The sequence below is a fragment of the Acanthochromis polyacanthus genome, chromosome 13 (genome assembly GCF_021347895.1).
Source record: "Acanthochromis polyacanthus isolate Apoly-LR-REF ecotype Palm Island chromosome 13, KAUST_Apoly_ChrSc, whole genome shotgun sequence".
In the NCBI taxonomy this organism is placed as follows: Eukaryota; Metazoa; Chordata; class Actinopteri; family Pomacentridae; genus Acanthochromis; species Acanthochromis polyacanthus.
The window spans coordinates 26,662,026-26,677,034 of NC_067125.1; the positions used below are offsets into that span (position 1 = coordinate 26,662,026).

The window sequence follows — 15,009 nt, forward strand, 5'->3', positions numbered from 1 at the left end:
TTCAGAAACAACTATACAGTTTACTTCGATTTTTACCTCATTATTTGTGTTTAGATGCTTGAATTTACTCACTGTAAATAGTATTAGAAAATTGTAATTTCTGCTTTGAAAGCCAATTTCATGTTGCAGTTTTTTATACAGCCACCAGGGGGCAGTAACTACCTACAATTGAGATTATATTTCTGCACGGTCTCAATTTTTTCAGTAAAACTACCTTTTCCATTTATGTAGAATAAATAATTTTTTTTGAACAATATATTTATTAACAGTTTTTGTATGCAGGTACATATATGCGCTTGCAGTATACATTACAAGACTTACTCAGTTATGCAAATAAAATACATATTTTTTTAAAATCAAATATTTTACAGCATATAATAACTAAACTTGTGGTAAAAATGCTGTTGCAAAGTAGAAGGAAGTATACCCAAATTAGATTAGAAAAAACTCTTTCAGCAACAGGTTTAATTTGATTGGATGACCTCGGGTTACATTTTTTTGTGATTGGCTGAAATTGTAGAAGCTAAAACTGAAAAGTTAGATATAGAAATAAATACTGATAATAAGAAAATAAATATTTGCCGTTACACAAAGATGTAGAAATCCTTCCAATACTTTAAATGTTTTGTTAAAATGTTTTAAAATACCCATCGCTGTTTCTACTCAAAAGAAAGTAACAGCCAATCAGAGGCCACGCTCTGGCGTGTCGCTAGGCAGATTATGTAAATATATGCAATGCGGCCATCTCTGCAGCTACCATTCTGAGGTAAGAACAACTTGTACGTTTTCCACAAAATGTAAGAAAACCAGACATTAAAAGTCGACCCGCTTTGAAGCTCGACAGCTCCGAAGTCTTTCTGTTGACGTGAATTAAGTGTGTGGGTTGTTTTAGCGCATTTGCACCGGTAAAAAATATACGTTTTTCAGTAAGTCTCTTCGGATGTAGCCGTTGTTGTTAGTCCCACCCAAAATGGAGCCCGTTCTTCCTTGTTCACAGTAGACTTGAAGGGCTGGGCTCAACTAGAAATGGGGGACGGGTGGGTCTACCCAAATAATTCGGGCCTTTAGCGCTTCAAAACCACTATTGTTAAAAATAGCAAAATGCGGTCCATGTAATGCGGCCTGACAAGTTATGTTTGTCTCTCTGTGCGGCCTCTCTTTGGGACTATATGTCCGTAATGCTAATGTTGCGGTGCAGTAAATGCCCGGGTTTCTACGGCGCTGGTTTTTGTGGTATGGTCCGGTTGGGACCGAGAACCTGCGGGGTTAAAATAGGGGGGGAAATAAATTTATTATTGATTATACCAACTAGATTTCTGAATGAGTTCACGGAGTCGTGATTTTTCACCGTGGCTTTTGTACCGACATGCGGTTGTATATTGACGCCGTTTTCTGGGGCGGCCTCCGGAGCAAGGCGCCTTTTCCCTCGTACCCCCGCTGCGAGTCTTGTGTGACCGCTCTGCACACCCGGAGACATGCTGCTTTATTTTGGCTTGCATGTTCCGTCAGCCAAGAGAAACTGCTGTCCGGAGATCCGAAATGTGTGTCTCAGGTGGCATATGGGGTTGAATTCAGAGCCTCTAAGCTGAGATATGGCTGCTGCAGTGCCTCACTGTTGCAGCTAAACAGCCTCCTCTACACATCCAGTCCAGTATTTAACAAAGCTGTGAGAGTAGAGGCATCCATTCATAAGTTTCTTCAAACATTTCCAACAAAATATCTGTTTAAACTCTCATTGTTGCTCTCAATATGATGCATCAAACCACCTGCCAAGTTCCAGCCTCAAAATCCTGTTAAAATCTAAATCCAGCCCTTTGAATTTCCCTTTTTGTATGAGCTGTCATCGTCATGTTATCATTAAAATAACACAAATCCTGTTATCTGTGTGCATTGCAGGCTCCCTGGTTGTCTCAGGAGAGAAGTGATCAGTGACGTGGTGGGCGACAGGCCTGCACTGTGCTGCCATGGAGACCAAGCAGGAACCCTCTGCTGTGTGGAGTCAGACTGTTAACAATGATTCAAGCAACGCCACACAGGTCCACCATCCTGTTTAAACTGTCTCTGAGCTGCTAGACGAGATGAAACGTGAAATAATGTCTTTTGTGCACACTCAGGAAGCTCACTCCTGTCCATTGACCCTAGGTGGTAGAGGGTTGCTGCCTTCAACCACAAAAGTTATTGTACTTAATGACTCTGCAGGTGTTTCAAAGGCTTTGCATTCTGTGTTGCAGGTGCATTTTGAAGGCGGCACTGTGGCCCAGATAGTGTACAGTGGGGATCAGGCGGACAGGGCACAGCAGCAGGTGGTTTATACAGCAGATGGGAACTCGTATACCTCGGTGGAGTCTGCAGAGCACACACTAGTCTACATACACCCTGCAGATGGCACTCAGGTAAGAAGGGGTCCTACTTACAGGGGAGATATTGTTAGCAGACATTTTAAGATGTCATTCATACTTAGATCAACGAGCCCTGATGGACAGGTGGGGTTTAGTGTTAAATACAGGCAGCAAACAAACTGTTTTAAGTGAGTCATTCTTTCCAAACTGGACCAATTTATCAGCACTGACCACTTTACTTTGTTTGTACATAGTACTTTGATTCTTCTTTTTATTTTGTAAGAGTATTTTTCATCTATTTTAATTCGTATTTGGACTGCTGCTAATTGTTGTGTCCTTCCAGACAAATTTCATTGTGTTTCTGCACAATGACAATAAAGTCTCTTTATCTTTGTCTTTAATACTTTCTTGCTTCTTATCTACAAAATAAACATGCTAACAACAGTGTTTTCATTTTTATTTCAGACTGTGTTTGCTGATCAGCCACAAGTGGCGTACATTCAGCAGGACGGTACAACTCAGCAGGTACGTTTCCCAGGCACTGTCACATCTCTAGCTCACTGTGTGCCGCACTGTTTTTACTGAACCATGAAGCAACTGAATCTCTTTTGTAGGTCACAGTTCTGCTGCCCAGTGGGCAAAACATGAACGCTGCCAACCTGCATGTTCTCAGTAATGTGGCAGACGCTCCGCAGGCGATCCTGGAGCCAGTCCCCCAGGTGAGGACACAGTGTTTGTGTGCAGCTCTTCCCAAACAAGTAAACAGCATCTCTGTGCTCTCTATTCTAACACTTTAGCACAGAGTAGGGAAACACAAGCACAAATGGCTATTTACACAATTATGTGCCTTCTTTTTTAATTAGCACACCAGCAAAAGCATTTTTACTTAGTTTTTTGTGCACCTTAGTAGTCTAACAAGGGGCAGCCTTTATTAGATTTACATCAAGATATTTACAGTGTTCATGTAATAGGATGTGGAACATGATATTACCAAATCTCCCTCAGAAACGCAGCTTATTAACATGTCAGATTTGTGCTCAGACAGCTGCAAAATCAGTTTTTATGTGCACCAAAGAGCTAAAATGAATTTGTTAAAATTCCAAATAAATGATTAAAGATGTCCAATAATTAATTTTCCTTTATATTGATATTTCCTACATTGCTACGTGTGAACAGGCCTCATGTGAAGATGTCAGTTAGTCAGTGTTGTCTGCATTAAGATAAAGAGAGCAGCTGAGGTAACACCGACTCATCATCACAAACAGGAGCAGCTGTCTGTGTCCAACTCGCTCACGTCCATGGCTGACATCGCCGACCCTCCCACCAGTCCCCTCGGGGCCACGGACTCCACCGACGATTCAGATGAAGATGAGGATGAGGACTCCGAGATGGATGACTGGGAGCCACGTCAGCCTCAATCATTCAACCCTCACAGCCTCTGTGAGTGAAATCCACAGTCGCCTGTCAACATTCTGTCACTCATGTAGAGCAGGGTGCCAAGCAAAGAGTCTTTCTCATGGAAATCACAGTCGTAATGTCCCATTGTCAAGTTGAACACAACACATGGCATAAATATTGTCTGTATAGCTAAACTGACAGCTAAGCAGCAGTGGAAGCATTTATAGCTTTGTTTATCTATAATGATGATTTCAACTTACAACTTTGTCCTTTTTGTGGCCTCTCAGGGTGCGAGGAGTGTAATGCCGCAAACCCCTCAGTCTGTCTGAAACACGGCCTCCTGCACCCCATCCCCAACCGGCCGGTGTTGTCCAAAGCGAGGGCCAGTCTGCCTCTGGTCCTCTACATCGATCGCTTCCTGGGTGGAGTTTTCTCCAAGAGACGCATCCCGAAGCGAACACAGTTTGGTCCTGTGGAAGGGCCGCTGGTTCCACAGAGTGAACTGCAGGACCACTACATCCATTTGAAAGTAAGCCGACAGTGTGCAGGACTAATCTGTTTTCTCACTTGAGCGTTTTTAAAGCAGTTTTTATTTTAATTTAAAGCCACAATATGTCATTGATGCTGAATAGCAGAAGATGGAAAATGCACCGTCTTCTGCCATTTTCTTCTGTTTAGCACAGAAAGTTCCAGTTTGGATGAAACTTTGTATCTTCGTCTGTCAGTTAAATAAAAAATCAGAATATTGGATGGGAATATTTCTTGGTGATAGAATGTAAAAACCTGAAATCTCAGAATCCGAACTGTCTCTGTTGTCATTTCTGCTTTGTAGGGAAGACAGAAATCACATAACTGTTACCTGATACTTTACAAACAGTTGCAGTGGTGTCACGAAGCAAGCAAAGGCAATATATTACTGTGAATGAAGTAATGAGGGGGTTTTTATGTTTCTACGAGCAGCTCATCTGCTGTTTTTTTTAAGTGGATTCCTGGTTTGTTTTTTCCTTCTCTCTTAGCTGTGCATGCTGGATACAGAGAAGGATGTAGAGAAGTCCAACGACATGTGGTTCGACCTTTCTGACGAGGACAGCTGTAACTGGATGATGTTCGTGAGACCTGCTCAGAATCACCTGGAGCAGAACCTGGTGGCCTATCAGTACGGCTCAGAGATATTCTACACAACCATCAAGAACATCCAGCCCAAGCAAGAGCTGAAGGTCAGTGAAGTGTGGTGTAGTTTTGTGTTTTCGAGTACAATTTAGAGCTACAAAAATAGAGGATGTCACAAAAAGCCAATGGGGTTTGTGTTTTTGATGCAATTTCCTTTTGCAGGTTTGGTACGCAGCTTCATATGCAGAGTTTGTAAACCAAAAGATCCACGATGTTACAGATGAAGAGAGAAAAGGTGAGTTTTTAAAAAAAAAACTGTAAACGTGTCGTCTCAGCCCTGCCGATTATGTTGGCATGTGTGTCCTATCACAAACTGCTGTGTTGACACTTCCTGGTCCTGACTTTCTTTTGCCTCTCTAGTTCTCCGGGAACAAGAGAAGAACTGGCCCTGTTATGAGTGCAACCGGCGCTTTGTGAGCTCCGAACAACTGCAGCAACATCTCAACATGCACGACGACAAGTTAAACTCTGTTTCCAGGTAAAACCATTTTTCTCTACAATTTTACTATAATTTCTCTAAGATTGTGGCTCATATGACCTGTTCACTGTGACCCTCCTCACCCAGATCCAGAGGTCGGGGGCGAGGAAGAGGCAGGAAGCGATTCGGTACAGGAAGGAGACCTGGACGACCTCCTAAATTCATACGTTTGGATCCACCAGTAGACTCCAGTGGAGACAAAACAACAGTAAGAGACACATCAATACACACTACGATGATTAATCCATTAAGAGGCAGTGAAATAAGAGATTGAGACCTTTTAAGACCAAACTGTAAGAATAATCTATAATGAAATTAATGAAACACTAAAATGACAACACAATAAATATAAAATGCACTTCTGTAGTTATCTTAGAGCAAATTAATGATAGAAAAAGGTTAATGTTAATAAAAGAGCAACAAAAAACACTCAATATAATATCTTCAATTATGTTTTTAATCAGGAAATGCTGGAGTTGACGGAGAAGCCGCTGGAGGAGCGAGTGGAGGCAGCTCAGAACGGGCTGAAGGTGGTGGAGATGGAGGTGGAGGGGGAGGCTATTACCGAGCCAGAGGGTCAGCTCATACCTCCTGCTGGAGAGCCGGTCCCAGAGTCGGTCACGCCGCCCTCCAACACGGACCTGCCTGCTCCACTGAAGGAGGACCCGGCACAGAGCAGCCAATCAGACGCCCACCTCACATCGCAGGACATGCGCCGTGCCAAAAGAATACGGGTAATACTGGAGACTTCCTGTCTACTGAAATGCAGCACTTTGATTCAGTTTATCTGGTGTCACTGTGGCCGTACTTTGCTTTACAAGCGTGTGTCTCTCTTCCTCAATACGTGCTTCCCTCGCAGATGGATGTGCAGGTAAGTGGAATCTGAAGGAATGCAGACAAAACATGAGGTTCAAAGATTCCCTTTGTCATTTTCCATGGTGCTAATGTTCATGTGACATCTCAGAATATTTCCCCTCCTGCACACTCCGTTGCATCAATCAGCCTCTTTCTGTGTTTCTCAGCAGATCCATGTCAGAGAATATTGTTGAGGTTTTCTGCTATTAGATCTGTCTTGTTCTCTCTCCATCCCAGAATGCAGCACTGCAGCATCTTTTCATCAGGAAGAGCTTCCGTCCTTTTAAATGCACCCACTGTGGAAAGGCCTTCCGGGACAAAGACAAGCTGGAACAGCACCTGCGTGTCCACGGTCGGGACGCCTACGCCTTCTCCTGCCACATTTGCAGCAAGAGCTTCATGAGTGACTCCGCCCTGGAGGACCATCTGCTGCTCCACACAGAGAACCGCTCCTACTCCTGTCTCCTGTGCCCAGAAACCTTTGAACGGCTGGACCTGCTCAAAGACCACGTGGGAGTTCACGCTATTGACGGTTGCTTCACCTGTCCGTCCTGCAAGAAGACGTTCACTGACTTCATCCAGGTTAGCAGAACAAATACAGTTTCCATCTTAGAAAGGCTAAACTAGGCTTGTTAGAGACTAGAGGAATTGTGAAATGTGGATAATCTTTAAGCTGTTTAAAAACTGTAATTCCAAGTTAGATAGCAAACACACAGTCACACAGTTCTGACATTAAACAAAGTGTTTGCACCTTGACACCTCACTCCTGTGAATCCCAAAACATGTCTGCAGGAATGAAAGGTAAACCTCGCCAACCTTTTTCAAGAAAGTTAAGTTTTAAGAAGAGATTTAAAAGAGGACACTGAAGATGTTTCGGAGCCTGAACTGAGGAGGTTTGGTCAGCTATACTGACCCAACAGGACTTGGGAACCTTCAGAATGGATCAGCGGGTGGATCTCAGGATACATTTATTTTCATGAGGAACCCTTCAAGGCGGGCTGCACAGTGTCGTAGTGGTTAGCACTTTCGCCTTGCAGCAAGAAGATCCCCGGTTCAAGTCCCGGCCTGGGTCTGGGATCTTTCTGCATGGAGTTTACATGTTCTCCCTGTGCATGCGTGGGTTTTCTCTGGGTACTCCGGCTTCCTCCCACAGTCCAAAAATATGCTGAGGTTAATTGATAACTCTAAATTGCCCGTAGGTGTGAATGTGAGTGTGATTGTTTGTCTGTATATGTAGCCCTGTGACAGACTGGCGACCTGTCCAGGGTGTCCCCTGCCTTCGCCCGAGTCAGCTGGAATAGGCTCCAGCACCCCCCGCGACCCAAGTGAGGATAAAGCGGTGTATAGAGAATGGATGGATGGATGGACCCTTCAAGGCTTTAAAAACAAGCAGTGAAATTTTAAAATCAATTCATGTCTCATTTAAAAAAAAAGCCAAAATTCTTCTAGCGATGGTTGTGTTTTTTCCATAGAAGTGCAGGATTTTATATTGCAGCTAAAAAAAATAGTCCATTGTGAGACAGCTACACACTGTTTAGGTTTCAGACAGGTTAGACTACTTTCTTCTTTCCCATGTGGCTCCTTTAAAGTTTGTAGATATAAATGTGAACTTTAAATTTTTTCTCATGCAGACTTGCCTACTTGCCTTTAAATATATGCTTTTAGTACAATTATCATCCAAAAGGTCTGAATACAATAATTTGCACTCCTTAGAGGTGAAGTTAACAAATTTAATTTGCAGATATTTTCTTCAATTGATATTCAGGTGTCTTCGGTCTTACTGTCAGTCATTCAACCTGTTGAAAACCAAAGGTGTCTAAGGTGACAAGAATAAAAATATACACACGTGGACAAAATTGTTGGTACCCCTCAGTTAAAGAAGGAAAAACCCACAATTCTCACTGAAATCACTTGAAACTCACAAAAGTAACAATAAATAAAAATTTATTGAAAATTAAATAATCAAAATCAGCCATCACTTTTGAATTGTTGATTAACATAATTATTTAAAAAAACAAACTAATGAAATAGGGCTGGACAAAAATGATGGTACCCATAACTTAATATTTTGTTGCACAACCTTTTGAGGCAATCACTGCAATTAAACGATTTCTGTATTTGTCAATGAGCGTTCTGCAGCTGTCAACAGGTATTTTGGCCCACTCCTCATGAGCAAACAGCTCCAGTTGTCTCAGGTTTGATGGGTGTCTTCTCCAAATGGCATGTTTCAGCTCCTTCCACATATGTTCAATGGGATTCAGATCTGGGCTCATAGAAGGCCACTTTAGAATAGTCCAACGCTTTTCTCTCAGCCATTCTTGGGTGTTTTTGGCTGTGTGTTTTGGATCGTTGTCCTGTTGGAAGACCCATGACCTGCGACTGAGACCAAGCTTTCTGACACTAGGCAGCACATTTCTCTCCAGAATGCCTTGATAGTCTTCAGATTTCATCGTACCTTGCACACTTTCAAGACACCCTGTGCCAGATGCAGCAAAGCAGCCCCAAAACATTACTGAGCCTCCTCCATGTTTCACCGTAGGGACAGTGTTCTTTTCTTCGTATGCTTGGTTTTTGAGTCTATCAACATAGAGTTGATGTGCCTTACCAAAAAGCTCCAGTTTGGTCTCATCTGTCCAAAGGACATTCTCCCAGAAGCTTTGTGGCTTGTCAACATGCATTTTTGCAAATTCCAGTCTGGCTTTTTTATGAGTTTTTTCAGCAGTGGTGTCCTCCTTGGTCGTCTCCCATGAAGTCCACTTTGGCTCAAACAACGACGAATGGTGCGATCTGACACTGATGTACCTTGGCCTTGGAGTTCACCTTTAATTTCTTTGGAGGTTGCTCTGGGCTCTTTGGATACAATTCCAACGATCCGTCTCTTCAATTTGTCATCAATTTTCCTCTTGCGGCCACGTCCAGGGAGGTTGGCTACTGTCCCGTGGGTCTTGAACTTCTGAATAATATGAGCCACTGTTGTCACAGGAACTTCAAGCTGTTTAGAGATGGTCTTATAGCCTTTACCTTTAAGATGTTTGTCTATCATTTTTTTTTCGGATGTCCTGGGACAATTCTCTCCTTCGCTTTCTGTTGTCCATGTTCAGTGTGGTACACACCTTTTCACCAAACAGCAGGGTGACTACTTGTCTCCCTTTAAATAGGCAGACTGACTGATTATGAGTTTGGAAACACCTGTGATGTCAATTAAATGACACACCTGAGTTAATCATGTCACTCTGGTCAAATAGTTTTCAATCTTTTATAGAGGTACCATCATTTTTGTCCAGGCCTGTTTCATTAGTTTGTTTTTTTAAATAATTATGTTAATCAACAATTCAAAAGTAATGGCTGTTTTTGATTATTTAATTTTCAATAAATTTTTATTTATTGTTACTTTTGTGAGTTTCAAGTGATTTCAGTGATAATTGTGGGTTTTTCCTTCTTTAACTGAGGGGTACCAACAATTTTGTCCACGTGTGTATATTAAACATGTACAAGGTAGAGGCTGTAAGGCCACCTCCAAGCAGTTCCTCCACAGCCTCAGTTCCTAAATACAAAATGTTCTCTTCCTTAGGTAAAGAAGCATGTCCGGTGCTTCCATTCAGAGAAGATCTTTCAGTGCCCAGACTGTGAAAAGGCCTTTTGCCGACCAGACAAGCTTCGTTTGCACATGTTGCGCCACTCTGATCGTAAGGACTTCCTGTGTTCAACGTGTGGCAAGCAATTCAAGGTAAGATGAACAGGGAGAGCACTGGGTTACAGTGTTAGTTTATAGATATGTTCGTTCAAATGTGACATTTCTTTTCCTGTGACATCCAGAGAAAAGATAAGCTGCGAGAGCACATGCAGCGCATGCACAACCCCGACAGAGAGGCCAAGAAGGCCGACCGCATCCACCGCTCCAAAACACTCAAACTGAAGGTCCCCACCACCGACTTCGAGAGCTTCATGTTCAAATGCAGAGTTTGCATGATGGGATTCAGACGCAGAGGAATGCTGGTGAGCTGCAACTCACAGACAGATTTTTAGTTTGATATTGAACTCCAGCACACTTAGCTTGATTTGTGTGGTTACAGGTGAACCATCTGTCCAAGCGTCATCCAGAGATGCGTATCGATGACGTGCCTGAGCTCACGCTGCCAATTATCAAACCCAACAGGGACTACTTCTGCCAGTACTGTGACAAGGTTAGTTCTTCCCCAGTCTGCCCACACTGAGCTTTGGGCGAGACTAATTTGTTTATTTGTAATCCAATCAACTGTGCAACATCTGATCTGAGCGTTCAGTTCGACAGTAACTAATAACTGATCTCTCTGCAGGTGTATAAGAGCGCCAGTAAGAGGAAAGCTCACATACTGAAGAACCATCCCGGGGCAGAATTACCTCCCAGCATCCGGAAGTTGCGTCCGGCTGCTCCTGGTGAGCCCGACCCCATGTTGAGCACACACACCCAGCTGACCGGTACCATCGCCACTGCACCAGTCTGCTGCCCACACTGCGCCAAACAGTACAGCAGCAAGGTTAGTAGGAAGCTCCATTAACCAAGGTTTTTCGAGAGATTGATTGTAGTACCATTTTTGCAGCAATTTACAATAAAAAACTTTCTGTGTGCTTGATTCTCAGACTAAAATGGTGCAGCACATCAGGAAGAAGCATCCAGAGTTTGCCCAGATGGCCAACACCATCCAGACTCCTCTGACAACGGCTGTAATCAGTAGTGCTCCTGCAGTCATCAGTTCAGACGGTTCAACGGCTGAGGCTGTAGTGGTAAGAAAAGAAAAAAGCGCAGATTTTTCAAAATGTATTACTACTGTCAGGGAAAATCAGTAATAGCAAAGAATATATTTCAATAAACTGACACCTGTCGTCTCTATTTTGACATCCTTTTCACGTAAAAAGAGTGAAAATGCCTAGAAATAACGCCTCATAGTAATTACAAAATACCTCATCCTCGGCATTATCTCTATCTCTTGTAAATGTGAGTGAATAACAACAAAAAAATATTAAATTGGTGTCAATATGTTACAGAAAAACTGGATACAGTAGTAGCAGAAACAAGCTTGTGCTGCAGTTTGACTACACCTTAAATGGATCTTTTTTTTAAAGAAGTGACTCCGACTTCAGTAAATTAAATTAACCATGTGATTTATTTTCTCCACAGACTACTGATCTACTGACTCAGGCCATGACGGAACTCTCTCAAACACTGACCACAGACTACCGAACAGCTCAGGGAGACTACCAGAGGATCCAGTACATCCCCGTCTCTCAGGCAGGAGGCACCCTGTCCCAGCCACAACACATCCAGCTGCAGGTCGTCCAGGTAGCTCCGGTAAGATTAAACATGTCGTCTAGTTTATGCGGGTTTAAAAAAATGACTGCAAAAACATCCTCCTTCACAGTCACAGTCGTACACCCTGGCGACTGGGAGCTTCCGGATACAAGCACAAATCTAGTCTGTGCACCCATCAGGACTCAACATATGGGCATATAAACCATAGTAGTAAAAAGAAAGAAGAAGTTTTTTCTTCTCATTTGCTAATTAAATTTCCCTTGGTCCATTTAAACTGGCAATCAAGGCTCATGTGTGTTTGAGATTATAGTTCGAACTGAAAATAATGAGCAGCCGCTATGATCATTTTAGCAAACTACTGCTTTGGGTTGGAGGGTTTGTCTGCAGGTACACGGTGCTTTATTTCCTGCTGTATTTTGAAAATTAATTAGGCAAGTACAATGCTTATAATTGATCTTATATGTTTTCTCCATCTTTCATAGGCTTCCTCCCCGCATTCCCAGCACCCCAGCGTAGATGTGAGTCAGCTGCATGACCCCCATGGCTACAGTCAACACTCCATCCAGGTACAACACATCCAAGTCTCCGAGCCCTCAGGCACTGGACAAGGAGCCGCCCAGGTAAGCCCACTTTGCACGCAGACTCTGAGGAGGGTTGATTAGGAATTTAGAAGTCATGTTATTCTATGTCCAAAGAATCTCAAGAACCTGTTAATAGTTTAGAAATTTCATTGTGTGTTCGGGAAGTCAGACATTTCCTCCAACCTTCAAAACATGAACTGGGATAATAGATGACAACCACCCTTTGTGGTTAAAGAGGACATGAAGGTAGTTGGTGTGAGAGAAGAGGATGCAGAAGACAGGGTTAGATGGAGGCAACTGATTTGCTGTGGCGACCCCTGAAGGGAAAAGCCGAAAGGAAAAGAAGAAGAAGAAGATGACCACCATCCTGTCTTTATCTTTCAGGTCACCGGTCAGCCTCTGAGCCCCACATCGCAGCAGGCAAATCAGGAGCTGAGTCCTGCCCAGCTGACCCCCGTCACTTTAGCTCAGAGCCACACCCTCCAGACGAGCAGCACCCAGCCGCAGGGCACCGTGCAGCACGCATACATACCTGGAAACTGGAACTACCGAGGCTACTGTGAGTCCCATACTATCCAGTGTTTTGATGGCTTTATTATGCACGATTACCAGTCCAAAGCTTAACTTCCTACTGTTGCAGCATCTGAGATCCAGATGATGGCTCTACCTCATGCACAGTATGTGATAGCTGAAGCGAGCACCCCTGTATCTGGAGTCAACAGCAACCAGGTGAAAACGGTGAGTGAATGCAGTCTGATGCATGCTTTTCACCCATGTTCTTGCAGTCGAGGCTTAAGCTGGAACCTGTTACAGATCCAAGATCATAGACGTTTTAAAAAATCTAAACATGGCTACTCACCACATCTCCGTATAAACAGCTTGATTACATACATATTGCATGGAATACATTTTGTCTGGTTCCTGTTGCAGCAAATACATTTTCCGTTGAATAGTTCATAATCAAGGAAAGGGCTTACTGCACACCAGAAGGTTTTTAAAACTGTGAATAACAAAACCTGGTAGCGGGTTTGAAAGACATGTCATCTTGCACCATTTATCAGAAAGAATCAATCGCTTTTCAGCTTTCAGATGGTCCTTGAACCATCTGAAACCAGGAAGCGCAGTCCTGTTAAGAAACCTAACCAAATCTAAGCTTAAAATCCAGACATTTTATGGAAATTACTATGTTCTGTAAGCTGTGGTAAAATGTTTGCCACAAATAAACCCTTTGCACCAAGAAGGTTCTGCCAAAAACAAAAAAAAAACTGCTCTTTACTGTAAATAAGAAGCCATGACTAACTTAGCTATGACCAACGGTCACATGAGCAAATCCAGAGACTTTACGGTGGAATTGCAGGCTGTGTTTACACAAAACAAGGAGACAAGTATAAAAGCAAACATCTTTATTAAGATCGGCATTTTTTAATTATTAAATTCTTTGATTTTGTACCAGCTGGATACTAACTCGAACTTTTAAGTTTTTGCCAAATTAAGAAGTTTGTCGCTTTTGATCACCTGATGTTCAGTTTTTAAAAATACTGTATGATACTATACAGGTGTTTATTTTATCTCACTAACTGTTGAAGAGTGCAATACTACTAATCTTGTTTGATAATTTCTGCGTGGGTGTTGCTTCCTTTGCAGGTTTGGCTTTTCATCTTGTGTTGCTAAATTCTTTTAAATGTGTTTTACCTTCATATCTCTCTGTATCCTGTGTATGTGTCTGTTCTACGTCATCTATCTGTCGGCATTCTTTACCTACATACGCAGCTGTGTGAGGTACAAGACAACTTTCCACTTGGGAACAATAATCGTCGCGTGAGCCTCATCGAGCACATGTGAAATGTGTTTTCGGCTCTTCCCATACTTGTAAAAATTTAGAAATAAATTATTGTTCCTCTGCATGCACATCTTTCACAAACCTGCTCGTATTGATGCCAGATGGGAGTTACATTCTAGAGAGTTTAAAAACAACAACAAATGACAAGCTTTTATTGTGTGACTCATTGTCATCCGTGCAGACACACTACGTGATCTCCGAGGGTCAGAGCGAGCTGGAGACAAAGCAAGCTGTTCCTCAGAGCACAGCCCAGACCCACACTGAACATCTGGAGCAGCAGCCGGCCAATCAGCAAGCCACCACGCAGTACATCATCACCACGACCACCAACGGCAGCGGCACCAGTGAAGTCCACATCACAAAACCCTGAACTGCACAGCGATGAACTTTGCACACCCACAGATCGATCCTGCATGTCTTCCTCAGCAGCTTGTACGCACACGACCGAACAAATACGCTGTCATATGCACATGGATATAGATTTGTGTACATACAGAGATAAAAATGAACCAGCACAGTTTTATGTGTCTGTAAAGTGTTACGATGTTGAATGAGCTGTTGAGTTGCAAGCTGCTAAAAACTTTGTGAGGAAAAAATAAAATGAGTTGACAAAAACGTGAAGTTTTGATTATGAACAGAATATATTATCACGTGTTTTGAATACATGCACTGGAAAGTAGAATTTTTAGAAAGACTTTCACTGAAGCTGCATTACTGGAGCGATGGGAAACTCAGATCTACAGATTTGAATGGCAATTTTGCATATTTGTAATGTTACAGACATTTGTTAAAGTATAGTATTTGTAAATGACATTAGAATATGGAAAATACAGTATAAAATGTCAAAAACAAATCATGTTTTTGTCCATTGCCAGTTCTTACGCTCTGTTGTCCATCTATAATGTCATATTGTTGCTGATACCTGATGTGATTTATTATTTTCCATTCATTTCCATTTTGGAATATTTGCAAACTGGACATGTCTTAATTCCCCTAAATTCAGTTTGCACTTTATTCCTAATTCTATGTCTCTGTCACAACATCTGCTTTGCTTTGCA

General features: G+C 42.5%; 1 protein-coding gene across 3 annotated transcripts; it reads left to right on the forward strand.

The window, feature by feature from the left end:
• Positions 1-717: 717 nt before the first annotated feature.
• prdm10 (PR domain containing 10) lies at positions 718-14,807 on the forward strand. 3 transcript variants are annotated; one of them, XM_022221071.2, is made up of 24 exons: positions 718-766; positions 1,897-2,036; positions 2,232-2,393; positions 2,805-2,864; positions 2,954-3,058; positions 3,605-3,779; positions 4,025-4,266; positions 4,754-4,954; positions 5,070-5,142; positions 5,268-5,385; positions 5,473-5,593; positions 5,850-6,119; positions 6,245-6,256; positions 6,478-6,822; positions 9,812-9,967; positions 10,057-10,236; positions 10,314-10,424; positions 10,557-10,757; positions 10,861-11,004; positions 11,399-11,569; positions 12,013-12,150; positions 12,496-12,670; positions 12,752-12,849; positions 14,133-14,807. In XM_022221071.2, exons 2-24 carry the CDS (start codon positions 1,965-1,967, stop codon positions 14,319-14,321), a joined length of 3,519 nt encoding a protein of 1,172 aa, XP_022076763.2. In that variant the 5' UTR covers positions 718-766; positions 1,897-1,964; the 3' UTR covers positions 14,322-14,807. The 3 variants fall into 3 exon arrangements, with proteins under 3 accessions (XP_022076763.2, XP_022076762.2, XP_051813636.1); XM_022221070.2 differs by lacking the exon at positions 718-766 and adding an exon at positions 1,128-1,541; XM_051957676.1 differs by lacking the exons at positions 718-766; positions 6,245-6,256 and adding an exon at positions 1,128-1,541.
• Positions 14,808-15,009: the final 202 nt, after the last annotated feature.

Coding starts and splice junctions, on each gene's coding strand:
- prdm10 (XM_022221071.2), top strand. CDS start 1,965: ATGGAGACCAAGCAGGAACCCTCTGCTGTGTGGAGTCAGACTGTTAAC. Junction 5,386..5,472: donor AAGTTAAACTCTGTTTCCAG/GTAAAACCATTT, acceptor CTCCTCACCCAG/ATCCAGAGGTCGGGGGCGAG. Junction 10,758..10,860: donor CCAAACAGTACAGCAGCAAG/GTTAGTAGGAAG, acceptor CTTGATTCTCAG/ACTAAAATGGTGCAGCACAT.